At 25.5% G+C, this 22,961-nt stretch overlaps 1 protein-coding gene across 2 annotated transcripts in view; it reads right to left on the reverse strand.

Annotated features, from left to right (window-relative positions):
* Positions 1-22,961, reverse strand: part of LOC127284895 (uncharacterized) — a 193,901-nt gene that overhangs the window by 15,588 nt on the left and 155,352 nt on the right. For both annotated transcript variants that reach the window (XM_051310609.1, XM_051310610.1), the window contains exons 3-6: positions 2,982-3,022; positions 2,816-2,899; positions 2,271-2,510; positions 48-140 (exon numbers count right to left, since the gene is read on the reverse strand). In XM_051310609.1, coding sequence (XP_051166566.1) covers positions 48-140; positions 2,271-2,510; positions 2,816-2,899; positions 2,982-3,022 — 458 coding nt within the window. The remainder of the gene's footprint in view (positions 1-47; positions 141-2,270; positions 2,511-2,815; positions 2,900-2,981; positions 3,023-22,961) is intronic.

Consider the following 22,961-nt stretch of genomic DNA (forward strand, 5'->3'; position numbering starts at 1 on the left):
ATCAATAAGAAAAAATCGCAATATAATATTTATAAATAAAAAATTACCGTATCATTATCTGCTTGAATTTCCTTTTGTGTCCTCAATTCTTTTTTAACTGTTGGTAACCTTTTTCTCTTCTTTTCCAAAAGTTCTTCAACCTGTTGTTTTAAAAAAAAAATTATTTTTAAACATGTCAATTTTCATTATTATTTTATTTAAAAAATTAACGTTTTTGGAGTTTTCAATAAATTAAAAAATTGTTATTATTATTATTATTATTATTATTATTATTATCAAAAAGTAAATTAATTAATTATAATTATTTAGTGGAACGTATTGAAGTTTGGATTATTATTTGTTAACCATAATAACACAAGATATTTTGGGATATATTGATAATATCCCGCAGATATCCTAGGGATGTCCTATGGATATTGAAAGGATCTCTTAAGGATATCCAAAAAATCGGCGGTTTAGATATCCACAGGATATCTCTATAGACTTTCATAACTGTCCTCCAGATATCCCATAGATATCGTCAGGATATCCCACAGATATCATCAGGATATCCCATAGATATCGTCAGGATATCCCACAGATATCATCAGGATATCCCATAGATATCGTCAGGATATCCCACAGATATCATCAGGATATCTCATAGATATCGTCAGGATATCCCACAGATATCATCAGGATATCCCATAGATATCGTCAGGATATCCCACAGATATCATCAGGATATCTCATAGATATCGTCAGGATATTCTCAGTATATCTTCTGGATGTCAAGAAGATATTCTCAGGATAGTGTTTTTAAAGTAATTATGAGACTACGAGTGAGAATATTCTGTGAATTAAATTTTATATAAATAAAATAAAATGCAACTTGTTTTTGCGAGAAAGTTGTTTAATTTGAAAAATTATTAACTAATTTTTTTCTCATTCGTGATTCATTCCTTTTATTCATATGCTTAATATTGTCAGAAAATAAATTGGCTTTAAACAATATAAATCCTTCCCACGCAAATAACGAATAACTATTAATATTAATTATACATTAAGTGCATGAGTTTATTTAAAAACTTTGAAAAATGCGATTCAAATCTTCATTTAAAATAAATTAGAAGCTCATATGATTTTTCTTTTTATTATATTATTATTATTCATTCCCTCACAACACAAGGATATTCAGGATATCCCTGGGACGTCCTGGGGATATCCATTTGCTTTTGGCGATTCGGATATCCCTACGATATCCTCTGGATATCCATGGACATCTCTAAGATATCCCAGGGATATCCAAACCGCCGAAAACAAATCGATATCCCCAGGACGTCCCAAGGATATCCTGAATATCCTTTTGTTGTGAGGGTTATATTAGCTTAACAATTTTAACCTTTAAAAATATATGTTGAGATATTTAATATCCAGTGATTATTCTAAGAATATCCCACGGACATCCTGATGATATCCCATGGATATCCTGCGATATAATATCCAATAGATATTTTGTGGATGTCTTAGGGATATCCTGTGGATATCCTATGGATGTCCTGTTGATGACCCACAGACCGGAGGTTTGGATATCCTAAGATATCCTGGGGACCATTCTAGGATATCGACTATTGATATGGATATCCTAGGGATATCCCTTTTTGTTATGAGGAAATTATTTATTATAATTTTATTGTAAATTTAAAGAAATAAATTAAAAAATTAAATTTTTGAAAAAGAGAATTTTTGAAAAAAGTTTGGTCTTATTTTTTGTAAATTCTAATTTATTTTTCACTTATTTGTGAAAGCTTTAGAAAAAAACGTATATATATCGATTTTGATATATTTAACGAAAAAAATATTTTACGATCTCTATATTATATGCCAGTGATGAATTATATTTGCTTTCAAAAACTGAAAAATCATGTAATACTTTAGGGTGTTTCAAATTTTTTTTTTATTTTTTTTTAATGCAAGTTGAATAATACTTTATTGCTTGTTTTTTGACATTTATAGAAAAAAGGAAACGTCGTTTTTACGATCTAATAAAAAATAAATTATTTTCTTTCAAAGAAAATAAAATTTTTTATCAAAAATTATTTAAAAAAAGAATTAAATTCTTTTTATTATATTGCATTATTTCAAATACTTTATTATAGGAAAAAAAAAATATTAATAATTCGAAAAAAAACGCATTCGATAAATATAAAATGTAAAAAAAAAAAAAATTGAATTGAAAAATTCTCGTTTTCTTTTTTTTTTTATGGAGTCAGCATATTGTTTTTCATCACCTCCTTGTCCTTTTTCTTTTTCTCGATATCGTCTTCGTCAATATCAGCTTCGTTCGAGGTCTCGTTTTCATCTGAGCCATCCTCGACGCTCTTTTCTTTAGAATCGAAATTCTTCGCTGTGATCAACTTCTCGTCGAAGCTCTTACTATCATAAAAGGACGTATTGGATTTTTTTGTGTCGTCGTGAGACATTGCCTCATGGGACTCAGCCACAGCTTTCAGTTCATCTTCGTACTCGTCCTATGAGCAAAGAGAAAATTTCATTTTATTTTGCAACCGTTTTTTTTATCACATTATCGGAGATTTATTAATCTTTTTTTTTTTTTTTTATTTTTTTTTCTTATTTATTTTGAAAAATATATATAAAAAGCTTAAAATAGCAATAGCGATCAAATTACTTTATATATGTGTGTGTGTGTATATATTTTCTATTTGCAAAAAACTGAAAAATTAAAAAAAAATTTAATTTAAAAAAAAAGTTAAAATTTTAAATATTTAGAAAATTTAAAAAGTAAATTATAAATTGTTTAATGTAAATATTGTACCTCTGCGGTATTTTCTACGTTATCATTAGTTTCATTTTCTTCGAGATCTTCTTCACTTGTATCTTCTTCCGATGAAATTTCAACCTGTAAACAATTATTGAAACAAGGGGGAAATTTTTTTTTTTTTTTTTTTAATTTTAACGAAAAAAAAATTTTTTTCACTCACTGGATCCCTTTGAAGAAATGTTGACTTTGCATTATCGCCTTCTGTAACAAAAAATAGATTTTTTTTTTTAAAATCATCATTCTATATTTGAAATGGAAAATTTACAATATTGAATTACAAATTATAATAATAAAATAAAAAATTTACAATTGAATTACAAATTATAATAATAAAATGAAAAATTTACAATTGAATTACAAATTACAATAATAATAATGATCTAAGATAATTAATTAGTCAATTAAAAAGGGGAAATTATGCATCCTTGAAAAATGTCGATTTACTTGAACCGAATTAAAATTGCATAATTGGGGTAGAAAATAATTCTTTTCTGAGAGGTATAAAATAAAAGTTTTAACCATTTCCGTGTTCTCTTTTCTTCTTTTCGAATCACTCGTAGGATAACTTTTTTACTTCATTGAGAAGTTTCTTTTTTTTTTTTTGCTCAAAAAAAAGAAAAAATCAGAGAAGGCAAATTTCATATAGGTCAGAGATCAGAAAGAGAAAGGGGGGAAAAAATGAGAGAGAGAGAGGGAAGGATAAAGAAAAATTGAGTGCAGCTATCTGGAAAAGTTTTCGCCGACAATTCTCGAACCATAAGTTTCCGGTATATTAGTCGTGCTCTATGGGAGATTGGAGCACGAGAGCGGCGTTATATTGCAGTGGGACATATAAATGCAGCTGCAGTTGAATTCATATATAAAATATCAGAAAACTGCGTCGATGCATTACGGTCACACAATATTCGGTTCAATAAGTCTTCTGCCTTTTTTTTTTTTTTTTTTTTTTTTATTTTTCCCGTGCGCACGTATCGCGCCTTATTCTCGCGACATAGTGCAGGGAAAAATTTTCCCTTTATTTATGTACGTGACTCTCCACGAGAGAAGGGATCTTAAATGAAAAAAATTTTTAGGTTATGTTTATGATTTTTCAAGTGTTCAACTCTCAATAAACACAAAACATTATTAGGCCAATTAACATAACCTCAAAATGTTGTTTTTAACAATAATAAAAATAAATAAAAATTAATTTTAACAAATTTTGAAAGTGAAAATTTAACAAAATAAATTATTTTGCGCAACAATTTTTTTCTATTAAATAGTATAATTATTTTAATTTTTATATATATTTTTTTTAAAGTTCACTCAGAAAAAAATTCGTTTGAAGCAACCAAATTTTGGTTAAATCAACAAAATAAATGCATTGATATACAGTTAACCAAACATTTGGTTAACGTTTATTTAGCTCAATCAAATTTTTTCTTTGTTCAAAAAATTTATTAAAATAAACCAAACAGTTATTTAGATCAAATAAATATTTATTTGAATTAAACAAAAATTTTGTTTGAACTAACCAAAAAATTGGGTATATATAAAAAAATGGTACATTTGGTTCAAATATATCTTTTTTCTGAGTGATTGGTGAACAATAATTTTTATACACCGAGAAAAAAGATTTCATTGACAAATTTTTCTTAGATTTAAAGAAAATTCATTTTTTTTTCAAATAAATTATTATCTTTGATTCAAACAAAATTATACCTTCGTTTTAAAGAAATTTGTTATTTAATTCAAATAAATGTTTCTTTGATTTTATATCAATTGTTAGAATTTCTTTGATTTAATGCAAAAATTTCTTTCATTTAAAGAAAATTTTATTTTGAATTAAAGAAAACATAAGTCAAAGATATTGGTTTTTTTAAATTAAAGAAATCTTTTCTCTGGTTGTACAATAGTTCATTTTGCTCTTTGAAAGATTTTCTACTGTTCGTTGAATTTTATTAACAAATATTATTTGTTCAAAAGTTGCATTGAAAAAAAAAATTTATTTGATTCAAATAAAATCGATTACTTGACTATTATTATCAATTAAATATTTTTACTTGAACCAAATAATTTTTATTTTTGAGTCAATTAAATGATATATATTTGATTTTAAATATATAGAAATTATTGATTCAAATACAGTTTATTTAAGTCAAATAAAAAATTAGTGGGTTCAAGTAAATATTTAATTGATAGAAATCAAGTAACCGATTATTTGAATTAAATAAATTTTTTTTTTCAGTGTAATACACAAATGATATTTTTTTTATTTTTTTTATTATTATTATTATTATTATTATTTGCCAATAAATTTTGGCAAAAAATATTTTTTTTTGAAAATTGTACAACTAATTCTTTCAAAATTTGATGTAATGTATTTTAAATATATTTTTGGGTTTTGTGAAAAATCAATTTTTAGTTTTTGAGGTTATGTTACAGGGCTAAAAATACTGTTAAGTCTCGATTACATTCAAAAATTTCGATAGAAACTAATTTTTATTTTTCCTAATTAAAAAGAAATTTATTTATATATATATATATATATATATATATGACGCTCCTCGAGAGAAGAGACCTAACATCAAAAAATTTGTAGGTTATGTTTTATGATAGTTTTACCTTAATAAAAAATTTCTTTTTAATTAGGAAAAATAAAAATTAGTTTCTATCGAAATTTTTGAATGTAATCGAGACTTAACAGTATTTTTAGCCCTGTAACATAACCTCAAAAACTAAAAAATGATTTTTCACAAAATCTAAAAATATATTTAAAATACATTACACCAAATTTTGAAAGAATTAGTTGTACAATTTTCAAAAAAATATATTTTTAGTCAAAATTTATGGGCAAATAATAATAATGATAATAATAATAAAAATAAAAAAAATTTTATTTGTGTATTACACTGAAAAAAATGTATTTAATTCAAATAATATATATATACATATAAATATATATATATATATATTTGATATAGGAAATACAGATGAAAGGAGTTGACTGCAAGTGCAATATATATATATATATATATATATATATATATATATGCTTTGATATACCAATCACGTGTCTTGTAAACGTACTCGAACACGTGCCAGGTCCAGTTGCCGTCACTCATAACAAAAGATCCATATATATACAATACACACAAATCCATATAATAATAAACGATCATGCGTCAGGAATATATATCTCCACCGGAAAACGGAAATATGTGCAGAATTTTACTACACTGATGAATAAAGTTTGATTCTCGAAAATTGTAAAATTACAAAAAAAAAAAAAAAATTCTGCCATATAAATGTAAACAGAAAAAAAATTCAAATATTACATTTTATCGAGAAAAAAAAAATATATAGAGTAGAATGAACCAAAAATTCATTAACGTATTTGGAATATTCGAAAATTATTAATTCTACTTTTTAAATTATATTCTGAATGAAAAACATTTAATTTGAAGCTTTTTATTTTTCAAACAATAATAATTTTGAATTATTTTCGCGCCGTTGCGCAGAAACAGAAGCGCAGAGGATAGCTGGCGCGCGCAACAGGTCAGGTTAGGCAAACATTTTACAATGACCGGCGTCCTCGTGAGAAAACGTGCTTGACAATATACTGACAAGTGATTTAGTAATTTAATAAGTGATTTAATATATGATTTAATGATTCAGTGATTTAGTGATTCAATTAGTAATTTAGAGATTTAGTGATTTAATGAATTACAACGAGGAACTTTCGAGCTGATTAAAAAACGGTGAGTCAACAATGTGCCCCTTTTATTTTTACGAAATATTTATACCTACACATATATTAATTATTTTTCTGTAATTTGTTTCCATTTTTTTTTTGTTTTTAATTAATATTTAAATCGTATAAAACTAATGACGAGAATATGTATTATTAGTTTTGATATATGACGCCATTGTCGAAATTATTTTTAGTCGTTTTTTTTTTTGTTTATCAATTGAGGTTATCATAAAAAAATAATACGAGTGTATAAGGGAAAAATGACATTATTAATTGTAAAATATATATTTTTATCTTATATTCAGAAAAATACGTGCACGATTAATAAACGAGACTCGTAGATTTTTTTTCTTTTTTTTATTAACCTATAATATTGAAATGTACTGTTTGAACCACCCCTAATGCATAAAGATTCCTTTGCAATTTTCAAAACAATAATAAAAAATTGAATTTAATTAAAAGAATGGAATTGATTAGTGAGAATTTCTAGCAAAAATAAAAAAAAAATAATTAATTCAAATTTCTATTTTTTGTAAAAGAGGTTTAAAAGAAGCAAACTAAATTTCTAATAATATTATAATTATAATTTCTATTTATATTATATAATATAATTATAATTATTATAAATTGTATATTTATTTATTTATTGAAAATATAAAAATATAATATAATTTACAAAATATAAAATAATTATTATTATTTCTAATTTCTAATTATATTATAATGCAAATTTTTCTTTTCAATTTTTTTTTTTGTATAGAATTTGCCCGATAATGGGCAAACGATTTTTACAATGTTTTCGGAATTTTTTGAAAAATTTTTGAATTTTTAATTTTTTAAAAATTTTTTTTGGTTCTTTTTTTGTACTACGTATTTTTATGTATTTTGATGCGCTGCTAACGAAAGTCATAGTGCCAATACCCAAAAATTTGATTTTTATGGTGAAAACCATAAAAAAAAGTCCCAAAATTTATGGTTTTTTTTTCGTTTATTGGATAAAATATGCAAAATTAATTTTCTATAATACAGAATTTTTACATAACCGAAAATTTACTTAACAAAATTTTTTATTTGTTCGAATTTTCATTTATAACATAATAGCTATTTTAATTAATTTTTATTAGTTAGAATTTTATTGCAAAGAATTTTCTTTTAGACGAATTTTCATTTGTTTGAATTATTATTTAATAGAATTTCCATATAACCGATTTTTTATACTATAGAATTTATACTTCGCCTAAAAAAATAAGTTAACAGAATTTCTAAGTAAGAGAATTTTTATTTGTCCAAAATTGGAAATGACCGAAAAAACAAAAGATTTCGGCGCGATTTTTAAAATCAAATCCAATCACAATTTCATGGATATAATATTTGATTGGTTGATTTTCAAAAATCGCGCCGAAATCTTTCGTTTATTCAGTCATTTCTAATTTCGGACAAATAAAAATTCTCTTATTATAGAAATTCCGTTAACTTATTTTTTCGATTAAAAGTATGTGGGCAAAGGACGTTTTTTCGTGGTTTGAAATTTTCTCTGAAATAAAAAATGATTTCGGGTTTTGTTTTTTCATTTTCATTTAAAAATGCCACTTTTTAAACTTCATTTTTTAATAATTTAACACAAAATTATGTATTTTACGGAGAACAGCGAGATTCCTTGAACCCAAATCTATTATCCCTCAAAATTTTAGACAAAAATCTTTTTTCATTTTAGAGTGAAATGTACACTGAGAAAAATAATTTCGTAATAATAAGAAAATAATTTAGTTGAGCTTTTTTAGTTGGCGTTACTAAAATATGGTTGTCACAACAGAATAGAAAGTGTCAATAAATCGGGAAGTTTAGTTGGCTCTACCAAAAAATATATTTGAAGCTTTCATGTTTACGAACTAAATAGTTTGGTTCCCAGTACTAAATAGCTGACATGCTGTATTGCGCACGCGCTCTTCTCGTAAATATGGCGTCGCTTCCCATTCACGGGATGTCAACATTAACCATATGTCGTTCGCGTCGTGAAATTTCAGTGTTGAAGTTTTTATGTTTTTCAGACATTTTTTAAAAAAAAAAGTTTGTGTAGTGAAAATAAATAAATAAAACTTGTTACAAGAACGAAAGTTTTTTTCCAGCTTTTATACATTGTGAAAATGATTTAATCTCAAATTGTTAGTAGGATTCGTAGAGTAGTGGTCAGCGTTCTCGACTAGCGTTGCGTAGTCTGAGGGTTCGAGCCCCAGCAGTGTTAGGTTTTTTCCGCGATAGAAATTAATTTAAGTAGGCATAGGTAGGTTATATAAAGGGAAAAGGGTGAAACAAAAAAATAAGTTGGTTGAGAAAACAAAAAAAAAATTTTCATTTAACTAAATTTTTTGTTTGCTTAAAAACAATAAGTTAGTTGTGCAAAACAAAAAATTTGGTAGACCGAACAAAATGATTCAACGAAAAAATTTAGTAGCCCGAACCAAACGGATTAGTTGCACATATATCAAATAAAAAATTTGGTAGAGAGAACCAAACTTTGGTAGATGATACTAAACATTTTTCTCAGTGTATACTACCAAAACACATTTTCCCATACTAGGTCACGTGGGAGGTTCCCACATACTCTTAAAAAAAAAAATTTCGATTTTTTTCAAAAGTACGTTTAAAAACACAAATTTTGGAAAAAAAAAGACTTTTACACTGAAAAAAGGGTTTGGTATTGACAACCAAACATTTGGTTGGTACTTAAACAACAAAAAATTTTTTTGTTGAATCAACAAAATTTTAATTGTCCCCAATCAAAATTTGTTTGACACAACCAAAATTAGAAAAAAAGGATTTTTGTTGTCCTAACTAAAGTTTGATTGGGACAACCAAAATTTTGTTGATTCAACAAAAAAATTTTTGGTTGCTTAAATACCAACCAAATGTTTGGTGGTTAATATCAAACCTTTTTTTTTTAGTGTAAAATTGATGCATTTTTAAGAAAGTTATGAGCATTCAAAAATTAAAAGTCATGAAAATTCTCCAATTTTCAAAATTCCATAACTCGAAAACGGTTTGCTAAAAAAAATTTTTGAAAAAATTCATGCAAGCTAGTCTCAATTAGTACTTAAAGAAACAAAAATTTCAAATAAATCGGAGATGCAATTGCAGATGGAGTTAAACTTTGGCGTGGAATACATCATATACAAAATGTTTAAAATTAAAAAAAAAAAAAAAAATAGAGGTCTACTCGAAATCAGCTCTAATTTATCACTTTCTTTTTAGTGTTTCGTTTGATTTTGCTATTCTTATAATTATTTTTTTTTATTCTCATTGTTCTAATTATATATAATATATATACTTTTAAAAAACGTAGTTAAATAGACATTTATATATGCTTTTTTTTCTCTCTGTCTCTTGTTCCTTTTCTTATTAACATCCCTTTTGCGGTGTAAGCTGGAAGCAGAAAATCGAGTTTAACAATTGGTATGAGCCTCAGGAGCGCGTTTCCGACTATCCCATTGTATTGCCTAAATGGACACCGGATCAGAAAAGACTCGTCGCGTCGGATTGACAAAATTCCCAACTTTTTTTCAAATATATATATATATAAAGCCAAACGAGCTTTTTCGAACACAAAAAATTCTGTTACCATTATCGAAATACAAATGCTTTTATCTTATTTGTCTCAATATTTACTGAAATAAATTGAAGAAAAAAAAAACAAAATAGTTTTTCATTTGTAATTCTAAATTTTAATTATTAAATCTATTTAAAAATTACAATAGAATACAATAATTTTTTTTTTCAATTTTAGTAATTACTGAAACAAATAATAAAATATAAAAATGTATTTCTATTTTAATTTACTGTAATTAACTTCAGTCTCATTTCTCAGTATATAAGTCCTTACAATTGAAAAAAAAAATGTGTTTTGATTCAAATATTCGGTTACTTGATTTTTATCAAACAAATATTTACTTGAACCAAATAAATATTTACTTGAACCAAATAAATATTTAATTGAACCAAATAAATATTTACTTGAATCAAATAATTATTTTTTGAGCCAATTAAATATAGTGTTTGTTTCAAATACAAAAATTATTGGTCCAAATACAATTTATTTAATTCAAATAAAAATTATTTGGTTCAAGTAAATATTTATTTGATAATATTCAAGTAACCGATTATTTGAATCAAATAAATTTTTTTCTCACAGTGTATATATATATTATTATTATAAAACGTTAATTATATGATGTGTTTAAATTCGTAAACGTTAACGATTCGATATTGTATGTCACTTTCAACACATTAACAATTACATGTGCTTTATGTATTTTAATCATTGTCAATCATTGCCAATGTAATTGACGTTTTTGAATAATAATAATAATAATAATAATATATATTGACTTATAAAATGAGAAAGGAAATTGATGTCTATTATATCCATTAAATTATTTTCTGAAATAAAGTCAAAACGAAAATTCATTGAAATATTTCTATTTTAATAATTATATAACAGAATTTTCCGTTTCAGTTCTATTATAATATTTAATTCACAGTTAAATTTGAAATTTTTAAGGTATCAAAACAGAACGAATTAATACCAATATTTGTATATATATAATTTGATCCAAATATTGGTATCAATTTCATTCAATTTTGTATCAACTTGATACCTTTAAGAAAACAGTGATTATAAATCTATAAATAAATTCTAATAATACACTGAACAAAAAAAAATTTAATTTAATTCAAATAATCAATTACGTGACAGCAAAATAAATATTTACTTGAACCAAATAAATATTTACTTGAACCAAATAAATTTTATTTGAATTAAATAAACTGTATTTGAACCAATAATTTTTGTATTTGAAACAAATATACCATTATTTAATACAAATAAAAATTTATTTATAGTCTAGTAAATGATTATTTGAATTAAATAATTATTTTTAGTGTATGATATTATTATTATTATTATTATATTATTATTATTATTTTACATTTGTATAAAATTTATTAAGATTTTTTTTATGCATCGAAAAAGGCAATGTTGAAAAATAATAAATGGCATAACTATATTGATGGAATAATTTTATTAAACTCAAATCGTTCATAGTGAAGTTTTCACTTCTAGAGGATGCGTTCGATTAAACTTAAACAATGGCCTTTAATTAATTTCCCCAAGTTTTCAGTTGCGCTCTCCATTCGAAACTGTTGTTTGATTCCAATGTGAACTTAACTAATGATTCATGCTTTATTTCACACGATAAACTACTAAAATTATGAAATCTATTTTATTTCTTACATAATAATAATATTTTTTTATATATTGTAACAAAAAAAAAAAAAAAAAAATTACCATATACGTTATTTGGAACGTAATATATACAATATTTTCCGACAATCAAATTACTTAACAAGTTGATGATATTGAAATATACAGAATTTCCTAGTTCGTCGCATATAACGAGAGACGGTACTTTTAATTCAATTAGTAACAAAATATCATTCTGAAAATATACATATATACACATATTTCGGAAATTGCAAAAGTTAAACATATATTAAACAAAGGAAATGAAATTATAATTTTAAACAGAAATTAAATACATTATTAATTCATAACAAAAAATCAACAAATTTTAATAGAAACATTTTTTGGTACAAAAATTTTTATGAATTTTCGTATTAAACGATATTTTTATGGGACGCATGAATAAATTTTAAAAATCAATTATTAGAATTTTCATTTAATAGAATTTTATTTAAATATATATTTTTCATTAAATAAGTATAATTTTCGTTGAGTCGAATTTTATTTTTTTTGAAGTATTATTTAGCATAATTTTCATTATAACGATTTTCTATATATTACTGAATTTTCATATAACCGAAAATTCATTTTACAGAATTTTTATTTGTTCAAATTTTCATTAGGCAAAAATTTTATTTGCTCGAATTTTCATTTATAATATAGTAGTTATTTTAATGAATTTTTATTAGATAGAATTTTATTGCAAAGAATTTTCTTTTAGACGAATTTTCATTTGTTCGAATTATTATGTGATATAGAATTTCCATATAACCATTCTTTTATACTACAGAATTTATACTTAATCGAAAAAATAAGTTAACGGAATTTCTATAATAAGAGAATTTTTATTTGTCCGAAATTAGAAATGACCGAATAAACGAAAGATTTCCGCGCGATTTTTGAAAATCAACCAATCAAATATTATATCCATGAAATTGTGATTGGATTTGATTTTAAAAATCGCGCCGAAATCTTTTGTTTTTTCGGTCATTTCCAATTTTGGACAAATAAAAATTCTCTTACTTAGAAATTCTGTTAACTTATTTTTTTAGACGAAGTATAAATTCTGTAGTATAAATAATCGGTTATATGGAAATTCTATTAAATAATAATTCAAACAAATGAAAATTCGTCTAAAAGAAAATTAAATTTAATATTAAAACTTTTTAATAAAAAAAATAAAAAAAATATATTTGAATCAAATAAACTCTATTTTAACCAATAATTTCATTCAATTTCGGTAATTTAAAGAAATACAAATAAATATATATATTTTATAATATTTGAAGAAATTATTTGAATAATAAAATAAAGAGTAAAATGTTAATATAAAAAAATAACAATTTAAAAGTTATTATAATAATTTATTATTATTAATAGTTAATGGTATGAGTCGGTTCTTCGATCCAGCTGCTCAATTCATGTAAAAAGCAAAAAGAACCCTGAATTTTGAATATCTACTCTCTAAATCTGAATCAGTCATATTTTACTGATTAGCAGTAGAAATCTACTAATTGCCATTAGCGAGAATTGAGCAACTGACAATTAGTAGAAATTTACTGATTCAATTAGTAAAATATCAATTACTGATTGAATCAGTAATATAAATATATGGCGGCGGCCACAAAATCTACTGATTTAATAGTTAATTTTAAAGGTTATGTTATATACAAATTACTGATTTACATAAGTTATTTTCTATTGCTTGCATATTCACTAATTATATTAGTAAATTTCAAAATATAACTGAAACTTCAGTTAAAATGAAAAGTACTGATTGAATTAGTAAAATTTCTACTGATTCAGATTTTGAGAGTACCAGTGCTGGCTTATTACTGGTTACTATAATTTTGCCCGTATTGGCAAAATACAGAATTACTGCTAAATTCCAGTATTGAACCAGTGCTGAACTCCAGTACTAAGCCATTACTAATGACCAGTACTGATAAATGTTTTCATCCCAAACATATGCCAGTATTGGTTCAATATTTGCGGTCAGTACTTTGCCAGTACTGGCGCAACACTGAGCCGGTTGTAAATTTTTGCTTGCACTGAAAAAAAATTCTAGTTAGAATAACCAGAATTCTAGTTAGAATAACCAGAATTCTAGTTAGAATAACCAGAATTCTGGTTAGGGTATATTTAACATTTTGATTCTGGTTAGGTTAACCAGAATTCTGGTTATTTTAACGAGAATTCTAGTTAATTCAACTAGAATTCTGGTTAACATAACTAGAAAGTAATGTTAAATATAGCCTAACCAGAATTTTTTTTTTCAGTGTGGGTAGTCGAAAACTACGAATTCATGGAGTAAATCGGCTTACTAATTTGAAATAGTAAAAAATACGGTTTACTCCATGAATTAGTAGTTTTCTACTAGCAATTAGTAGTTTTTTTTTTTTTTTACTAAAAATTAGTCAAAACTGTTACTAATTCAATTGGTAAACGAATACTCACTCTTTCATTAGTAGAAAACTACTAATTTAGATTTAGAGAGTATTATTAAAAAAATTTTGAATATGAAATTATTTAAAATGTTGCGCGTATGCTAAAAGTTGATAAATCGTGTAAGGAGAATTTCGAACAATTTCTCTTTATTGGCTCGACAAATTGAACAGCAATTGTCGAAATGGACCTCTCTCTTTCTCTTTCTCTCTCTCTCTCTCTCGAGAATGTGGACGAATGAGGTAAAATCTAATTTGCAAGTGAGGCTGTGAATCGGGCAGCAGCGTGTTTCAAGTCTGAAATCCGGTGGCTCGTTTAGATGCACCTCTAAGTCTCAATTCACATATACATATATATATGTGAACGAATCTACATGTATACCTTTTGTTTCCATTCTCAACCAAATAATCGATAGATTAGCAACCAGATCCTGCTATTTCCGATCCGGGGGATTTTCATAGAAATTCTCACGAACCACTCATACATTAATTCCATAACATATTTGTGATATTGAATTCAACTATATATATTCAATATCAAAAAAAAAAAAAAAAAAAATTCACATATATATTTTTTTCCCCGTAAAAGTCTGTTTTTTAATTAATAAAAATATATATATAAAATTGTTTTTTAAATTGAAACTTTAATTTTCGCTAAAATGAACAATTTTTACTTATTTGATTTTATGATTTTAAGTGTTTTGAAATATATGTAACAATAATAAAATTTTAACGAGATTTTAATGGAGGAAATGTACTGTAATAAGAACTATTTATCGTCTTCTCGTTTGGTTATATCTGAACTTTATTTTTCACGCGCGATAAATAAGCACAACGTCATCTTGGAGCCAGAGAATGATATTTAATAAAAAAAAAAAAAAAAAGAAAGGAAAGAAAAAAGCAAGTCAACATTCCAGACGTAGTCTAAAGAAATTGTAAAATTCAAGTACAGAGAATTATTTTACTTTTAGTGCCTCTAGAGTGTTGGTAATTATTTTAACAATTAAGCAACTGCAATTAGGGTGTTTTTTATTTTCTCTGTACAAAAGAAACATGTGCATGTGTAAAAAGAAATGTAGTACTTCTTTCAGTTTTATAATAATTTTTAAATGAAGATATATATTCGCAATTTTTTTTTTACATGCACACCCACATAGTACGACTTCTTGCTGTGAGATTACTGTAAGGATATCTGTAGGGTTTTTAAGGTTACCGTGTAAGCCTACAGTAAACTTGAGGTCATTTTAAAACTTCCGCCATTACAGTAAGCAAACACAGTAAAGCTAAGGTAAACTTACACAGTAAGGTCGTGGTAAGTTTACATCGTAAGGTTGTGGTAAGCTTACACGATATGGTTGTTGTAAGCTTACCGTAAGGTTACTGTAAGGTTACTGTAAACATAGAACGTTATTAATAAATAATTATAATATAATTATTTTTAATATATTTTCATATTACTCTCCCAGACAGCACATAACATTGCGGCAATATTGCTGGGCAAGATTCGCAATATTGCCTTGTAACATTACAGCAATGTTGCCACAACATTAAAATGTCCCACCTTGCTCAATATTGCACAGTAAGCTTGCCACAAGCTTATGGCAAGGTTGCACCACAAGCTTGCAGCAATGTTGCACGGTAACATTGCCGCAAGAATGCTCGGCAAGTTTGCATTGTCAGCTTGCTGTAAGATTGATGTAAGGTCGAATAGTAAGCTAGCTGCAAACTTGATGCTACAGAAAATTCTCGCCGTAGGCCATAAAAATAATTTTTTCTTCCATTAAAAAATAGCCAGATTTAAATGTTTTAATTCCATTATTTATCCTATCTTTAATTTTTTTTAATTGAACAATTAAGTAAAATAAAATTTAAATTATGGATATTTTCTTTTTTGAAGTGACGTTCAAATATTATATAGCCAAAAAACTGACAATAAATTTAAGAAAAGTGCCTACGGCGAGAATTTTCTGTAGCATTAAGTTTGCAGCTAGCTTACTATTCGACCTTACATGAATCTTACAGCAAGCTTACGATGCAAACTTGCCGAGCAATCTTGCGGCAATGTTACCGTGCAACATTGTGGTGCAACCTTGACATAAGCTTGTGGCAAGCTTACTGTGCAATATTGACCAAGGTGGGACATTTTAATGTTGTGGCAACATTGCTGTAATGTTACACGGCAATATTGCGAAACTTGCCCAGCAATATTGCCGCAACATTGCCGCAATGTTATGTGCTGTCTGGGCTATGTTTACAGTAACCTTACAGCAACCTTACAGTAACCTTACGGGAAGCTTACAACAACCTTACCGTGTAAGCTTACCACAACCTTACCATGTAAACTTACCACGACCTTACTGTGTAAGCTTACTGTAATGGCGGAAGTTTTAAGATGATATCAAGTTTACTGTAGGCTTACACGGTAACCTTACAAACCCTACAGATATCCTTACAGTAACCTCACAGCAAGAAGTCGTGCTATGTGGGCATAGACTAAAAAAAATTTATTTGATTCAAATAATTATTTACCTGATAATTATCAAATAAATATTTACTTGAACCGATAAAATTTTTATTTGAATTAAATGAATTGTATTTGAACCAATAATTTCTGTATTTGAAACAAATGCAATTTAATTGACTCAAATAATAATTATTTGTTACAAATAAGTAATTTATTTGATACAAATAAATATTTATTTGATAATAGTCAAGTAACCACTTAATTGAATCAAATAAATTTTTTTCAGTGTAAGTTACAAAAAATGAAAAGGTGATAGTTTTTTTTTTTTTTTTAAATTCTGCCTAATTGATTTCGAACACTAATTTAATTTAAATATTTAATTAAAATTTTTAATGCTAAAATTTTTACTAAATATAATTTAGAGAAAAATTATTTAAAATATATGTATAATAGGCTGTTTAAAATTTGTATTCGTAAAATAATTTTAATACCGTATTAAAAAAAAATCTTTTTTCAATTCAACAAAAATTCATAAATGTAATATTTGTTACGGTTGAAAGCAATATTTTTGTTTCTACATTCTTTCTCGGTTAATGTTCATTTAACTAGTTTCCTTTTTGCATGTACATATATCTATATATAACTTTTTTTTTATGTTTTTTTTTACATCCTCATTAAGAAATGAAAAAAAATTCAAAATGTTGTGCAGAGAGATGAAAAATACTTTTCTGCAAACATTTTTATGTCATGATAATTTTATGTTTTTTTTTCTTATTTAAAACACTTTTTTAAAATCTCTGAAAAGGATTTTTTTTTAAATTAATGAATGAATAAATTATAAATTAATTAAATATAATAATTAAGTATACTTTATTTTACTATTAGAGATATATACTAAATATATGTATAATAGACTAAAAAAAAAAAATTTATTGGAGTCGGTTACTTGACTATTATTACACTCAACGTGAAAAGGGACCTAAAAGACAAAAATTTTTTAGGTTATGTTTGTTATTTTTTAATTGAAAATACACAAAAAGTATCAATTAATTGGTATTTGTTATTCAAGTACAGAAATTATTACCTCATGCAAAAAAATATTTATCAGGAATATGTTTCTCTAGAATAGCTAAAACTTTCGCTGTTTTAGTAAAACATATATCACTACTCCAGTGAAACTTATCGCTGTTATAGGTAAAAATTTTTTTTTCGTGCTCAAATACATTTTATTAGATTCAAAATTATTTGGTTCAAGTAAATATTTATTTAATGTCAACTAACAGATTATTTGAATCAAATAAATTTTTTTTTCTATTTAGGGAAAATTAGTACGATTTAAAGATGATCAGAATGGTCTAAAAATTCGATGAAAAAAAAAATAATTGCAGTAAAAAAACGTATGTATGTTTCATATCGATAAACTATATATATATATATATTGTCAATATACCGAATTGAGCCGGAAAGTTACGGGTAATAATTCACTCGTAAAAGTCCAAAATTGAAACATCGATTTCGATAAGTGTCATTCCCATATATATATATATTCTCTATATCTATATAGAGCTAAAAGTTACCAAAAATTGAAGTATAGAAATTTCTCCTGCAAAATAGTTTGAACTCGAAATGGAGTAATATTTTTATATAGGTACATACAATTGAATCATTTAACAATTGATATATATATTCTTTTCATTTTCTTTATAATTGCTGTACTTTATTTTCAAAAAAAAAAGTACATTCGAAACTTGTTCAATTAAGGTCATATAAAAGATATATAAATATTGGAGAATTTTATTTTATTTTCAAAAAAAATATTTTTTCCATTGTATAGTTTATTACAATAATAAAAAGAATATGTTTTTTTTAAATCGCCCATTATTATTAATTGAATCATAAATAGAGTTATTCATGCTATATTAAAACGGTGGATTGATTTTATTGAAAAATATTAAAATATTTAATTTAATATTTTATATATTTTTTTTTTTAAACGGATATAACGATTTAAGGATTCTAATTGACCTTTTATAGAATTATTATAGTTTAAATATTTTTCTGAATTAATTGCGAAAGAATCTCAGAATAGACGACAATTAATTAAAAATTTATACATTGTTTTATATACTTGATGATTTTATTTTCGAAGTTATTGATAATAAAATATTTCCGATGTCTCTATTTGGTTTATAAATAAATGAAAGAATTTTAAGAATCTCACGTACGTTTTATATCAAAATTATTCAAAAATAGATAAATTATATAAAAGAGTATATATATAGTAAAAATAAATATGAATAAAATAAAATTTGAAAATTACACTTAAAAAAAATTTATTTCATTCAAATACTCGATTACTTGACTATTATCAAATAAATATTTACTTGAACGAAATAATTTTTATTTGAATTAATTAAATTGTATTTGAATGAATAATTTCTTTATTTAAAACAAATACCATTTAATTGACTCAAATAATAATTATTTGATACAAATAAATATTTACTTGATACAAATAAATATTTATTTTATAATTTCAAATAATCGAGTATTTGAATCAAATAAAAAAATTTTTTTTTTCACTGTAAACATGAATAAAATAAAATTAATGAAAAATTTAATAACAAATTGAAAATAATGCACTGAGAAAAATGTTTAGTCAGAGTAACCAAAATTTGGTTGGACCAACAAAAAAATTTTTGTTGGTATTTAAGCAACTAAACTATTATTGTTTGAGTCAACCAAAAAATTTGGTTTAGTGTTTTTTTGTTGGCATTCCGAAAATATTTGGTTAGCTCAACCAAATTTTTTTTGTTAGGTCAACAAAAATGTTTGGTTGATCAAACATTATTTATATTTATTATCAATTTAACATTGAATTTATATTTATCCAATTGAAATATTTGTGGACTTTGAAAAATTTCATCTCCGCCTGGGATCGAACCTCTGTTTTAAAACTGAAGGTCGGGAGCTCTGACCACTGGACTACCCATTCTTGTGAGAGATTTAAACTAACTGTTCTCTTAAGCTATGAGATGAGAGCGAATCAAATTATTTGGTTGTCGCAACCAAATTTTGGTTAGGACAACAAACGATCATTTGGTTTTTTAGACCAAACTATTTTGTTGTGTTAACCAAATTATTTTGTTGTCGTAACCAAATTTTGGTTGGAATTTAAAAATGCTCAACCAAATAATTTTGTTGGCCTAACCAAATGTTTGGTTGAGATAACACGTTTCAGCCAACCAAAATTTGGTTACAAGAACCAAAATTGCCTAACCAAACAATTTTGTTGCAAACACTAAATTTTTTTTTCTCAGTGTAATAATTAATAAATTATGTAAATTACAATCATAAAAGAAATGAAGAAATATTTAATAAGAATAATATAAAAAAGGACACATTTGTTAAAAGATATAAAAAAAATATATCTCATTTTTTGTTCGTTATTTTATTTACCCATCTTCCATGATAAGGACTATATATATACATGGTTGGTCGATAGAGGCATAAGAATGTTATGGCAGGCGGACATAAAGATCCTCGACTTTCATTTCCGGTATCCGTCTTGTGAACTGCGCCCTCACAAGAATATATATCTCCTTTACAATTCCTTCTTTATTTTCTTCTTTTTTTTTCAACCATTTTCACATGCACGTTCTTCTGTATATAATCAGAGGCAATAAAGCTTTTTTCTTTAAAGTGCAGTACTATTAATAATTAAATTCAAGGAAACGATTTTTTTTTCCACGTTTGAAACATTTTTTATATCTATATATACTGCATTATATAAAATAAACATTGTTCGGATTTATGTAAACAGAAACTTTTTGAATATTTATATTACACCAAAATATAAAGTTTCATGATGCTATTAAATATAGATGATTTTTTTTCTGAATTCTAAATCGTATCTATTTTTCTTCTAGATTAAGTACAAGTTTTTGTGTATTTTTCTCATAAATAAGAATTGAAGAATTCTTCTCTAGGGAAATATTACTGGGAATGGAAAATAATATCAAATTTCACAGTGAAAAGTAGATTCGTGTATATATATGTATATATATATCTAGTAGTTCACATTTCTTGTTATCGCTTTAATATGCAGGGAAAGTTTCCTTCCGTTTCGTGTGTAATTTTAGTAGGTGTCCGTTTACAGAGACCTTAGTTTGACAAGTCCCAGTACTTGATTTGTCGAAGAAGATCGTTTGATGCCGACAAATATTGGATTAAGCTCCCGCGCAACGAGGTTTGAGAAACCAATCAACCACTCACTCAAGTCACATAATCCTCTCTCTCTCTCTCTATACTGTTTCTCTTGGTAAAGTTGTGAAAAAAATCACAAAAAAATATTTACAATTTACACACGATAATCTGAATTGAACAACGTAAAATCACAGTAAATTAATGTGATATTCAATAAAATGTTGCAGATTAAAAATTTATGGAAGAAAAAATTAAAATAACTTTTGTTACGACAACCAAAAAATGCATAACCAAACGATTTTCATGGTGTCGTAACAGTAAGGGAAACTCTCTAGGTCAAAGAAAAGTTATGGAATTTATTTTTTGTATGGAAAAGTCATAGAACTTTCTTAAATTTCTGAAATTTTCAAACATATAAAAAATAGAGCAAAAAGGTCACTATTATAATTTCTGCTCTGGATTTTCGTAAAAATAGAGAAAAAACTGCTCAATTTTAATTGCTGCTCTGGTTTTTTTTTTTTTTTGTAAAAATAGGGCAGAAATTAAAATGGCGCCGTTTTTGCTCTATTTTTCCGTAAAAGTAGAGCAAAATCGGCGTCATTTTAATTTCTGCTCTAGTTCTCAGTAAAACTATTAGAGCAGAAAATAAACAAGTTGTAAATTCAGATGTTCATTACATGAACATTTTGCTTCCTCTTTACGATCAGCAAAAAACTTTGCTTCCTCGTGGAGAAAGCAAAATTTTATTGCCAAAATGTGAATTTTTGATTTTTTAACTTTCAGTAATTCTTTAAATTTACCTCAAATGTAAATATACCTTTATGTATATCGATCGATTCGCCTTGACGTAAGGAATACAATTATTTCATATATAAACTTCAATTTAAAAAATCACAAAATTTTATAGCCAAAATGTGAATTTTTGATTTTTTAACTTTCAGTAATTCTTTAAATTTACCTCAAATGTATACTTTATGTATATCGATCGATTCGTCTTAACGTAAGAAATACGATTTTATTATATATAACCTTAAATTTTTCTATTTAAAAATTTTTTCGATTAAAAAAAAATTTTTAGAAAAAAGACGATAAAATTTTTTTTTTTTGGGTATTTTTTAAAATCCTTTGGTCAGATTTGAGATATTAATATGATAAATGAGCCTACAAAATTTTGTCTAAATCTAGTACAGAAAAATAGAGCAGAAAAGGCGTCATCTTAATATATGCTCTAGTTCTATACGGCAAAATGTGGCAATTTTAATTTCGGCCCTAGTTTTACGAAAAAATAATAGAAAAAAACAGCGCTCTCTTAATTTCTGACATATTTTTACGGAAAAATAGAGCAAAAACGATGACTTCTTAATTTATGTCATATCAGTTAGGAAAAATAGAACAAAAAACGTAGCAATTTTAATTTCTGTTAGCGCGGTGAAACTAGCGAGCCGCCAGCCGGCAGACAGCAGACAAAACCATAGGCGTCGACGCTACACTAAACGCCACCACTAGCAAATTGGGCAGCAACGTTTAAACAAAAATAAAAACAGTTCTAATGATTCACACATTACATTATGATACTACATGAACATATTTTAACATAAATATGATTAATTAACAAACAATTTACACTTACATAATCAAACAATAATAATTAATGAAAAACTATTGTCTGCTAACAAACGACTGGAGCTGCTGGATATTAATTTTTCCAAAAAAAATTCTTACAAATAAAAAACTGAATTTTTAATTTTCTTGTTGGAATACCTTCTGGGAATGTTTATTAACAAGTTTTATATTTGCAAGAATTTTTTTTTTTTAAATTAATAGTCAGCAGCCCCAGCCGCTTGTAGCAGACAGTCGTTTTTTTGGTTTTTTTTCACTAAAACCGACTCAAAAAATTTATTTTTCAATGAATTTTTTATTTTCTTGTTGGAAAATGTTCTGGTAATGTTTATTAACAAGTTTTATATTTGCAAGAATTTTTTTTTTAAAAATTAATA

Source organism: Leptopilina boulardi, unplaced genomic scaffold (assembly GCF_019393585.1).
Source record: "Leptopilina boulardi isolate dan_hultmark-lab unplaced genomic scaffold, ZJU_Lbou_2.1 LbouV2_327, whole genome shotgun sequence".
NCBI classification, from domain to species: domain Eukaryota; kingdom Metazoa; phylum Arthropoda; class Insecta; order Hymenoptera; family Figitidae; genus Leptopilina; species Leptopilina boulardi.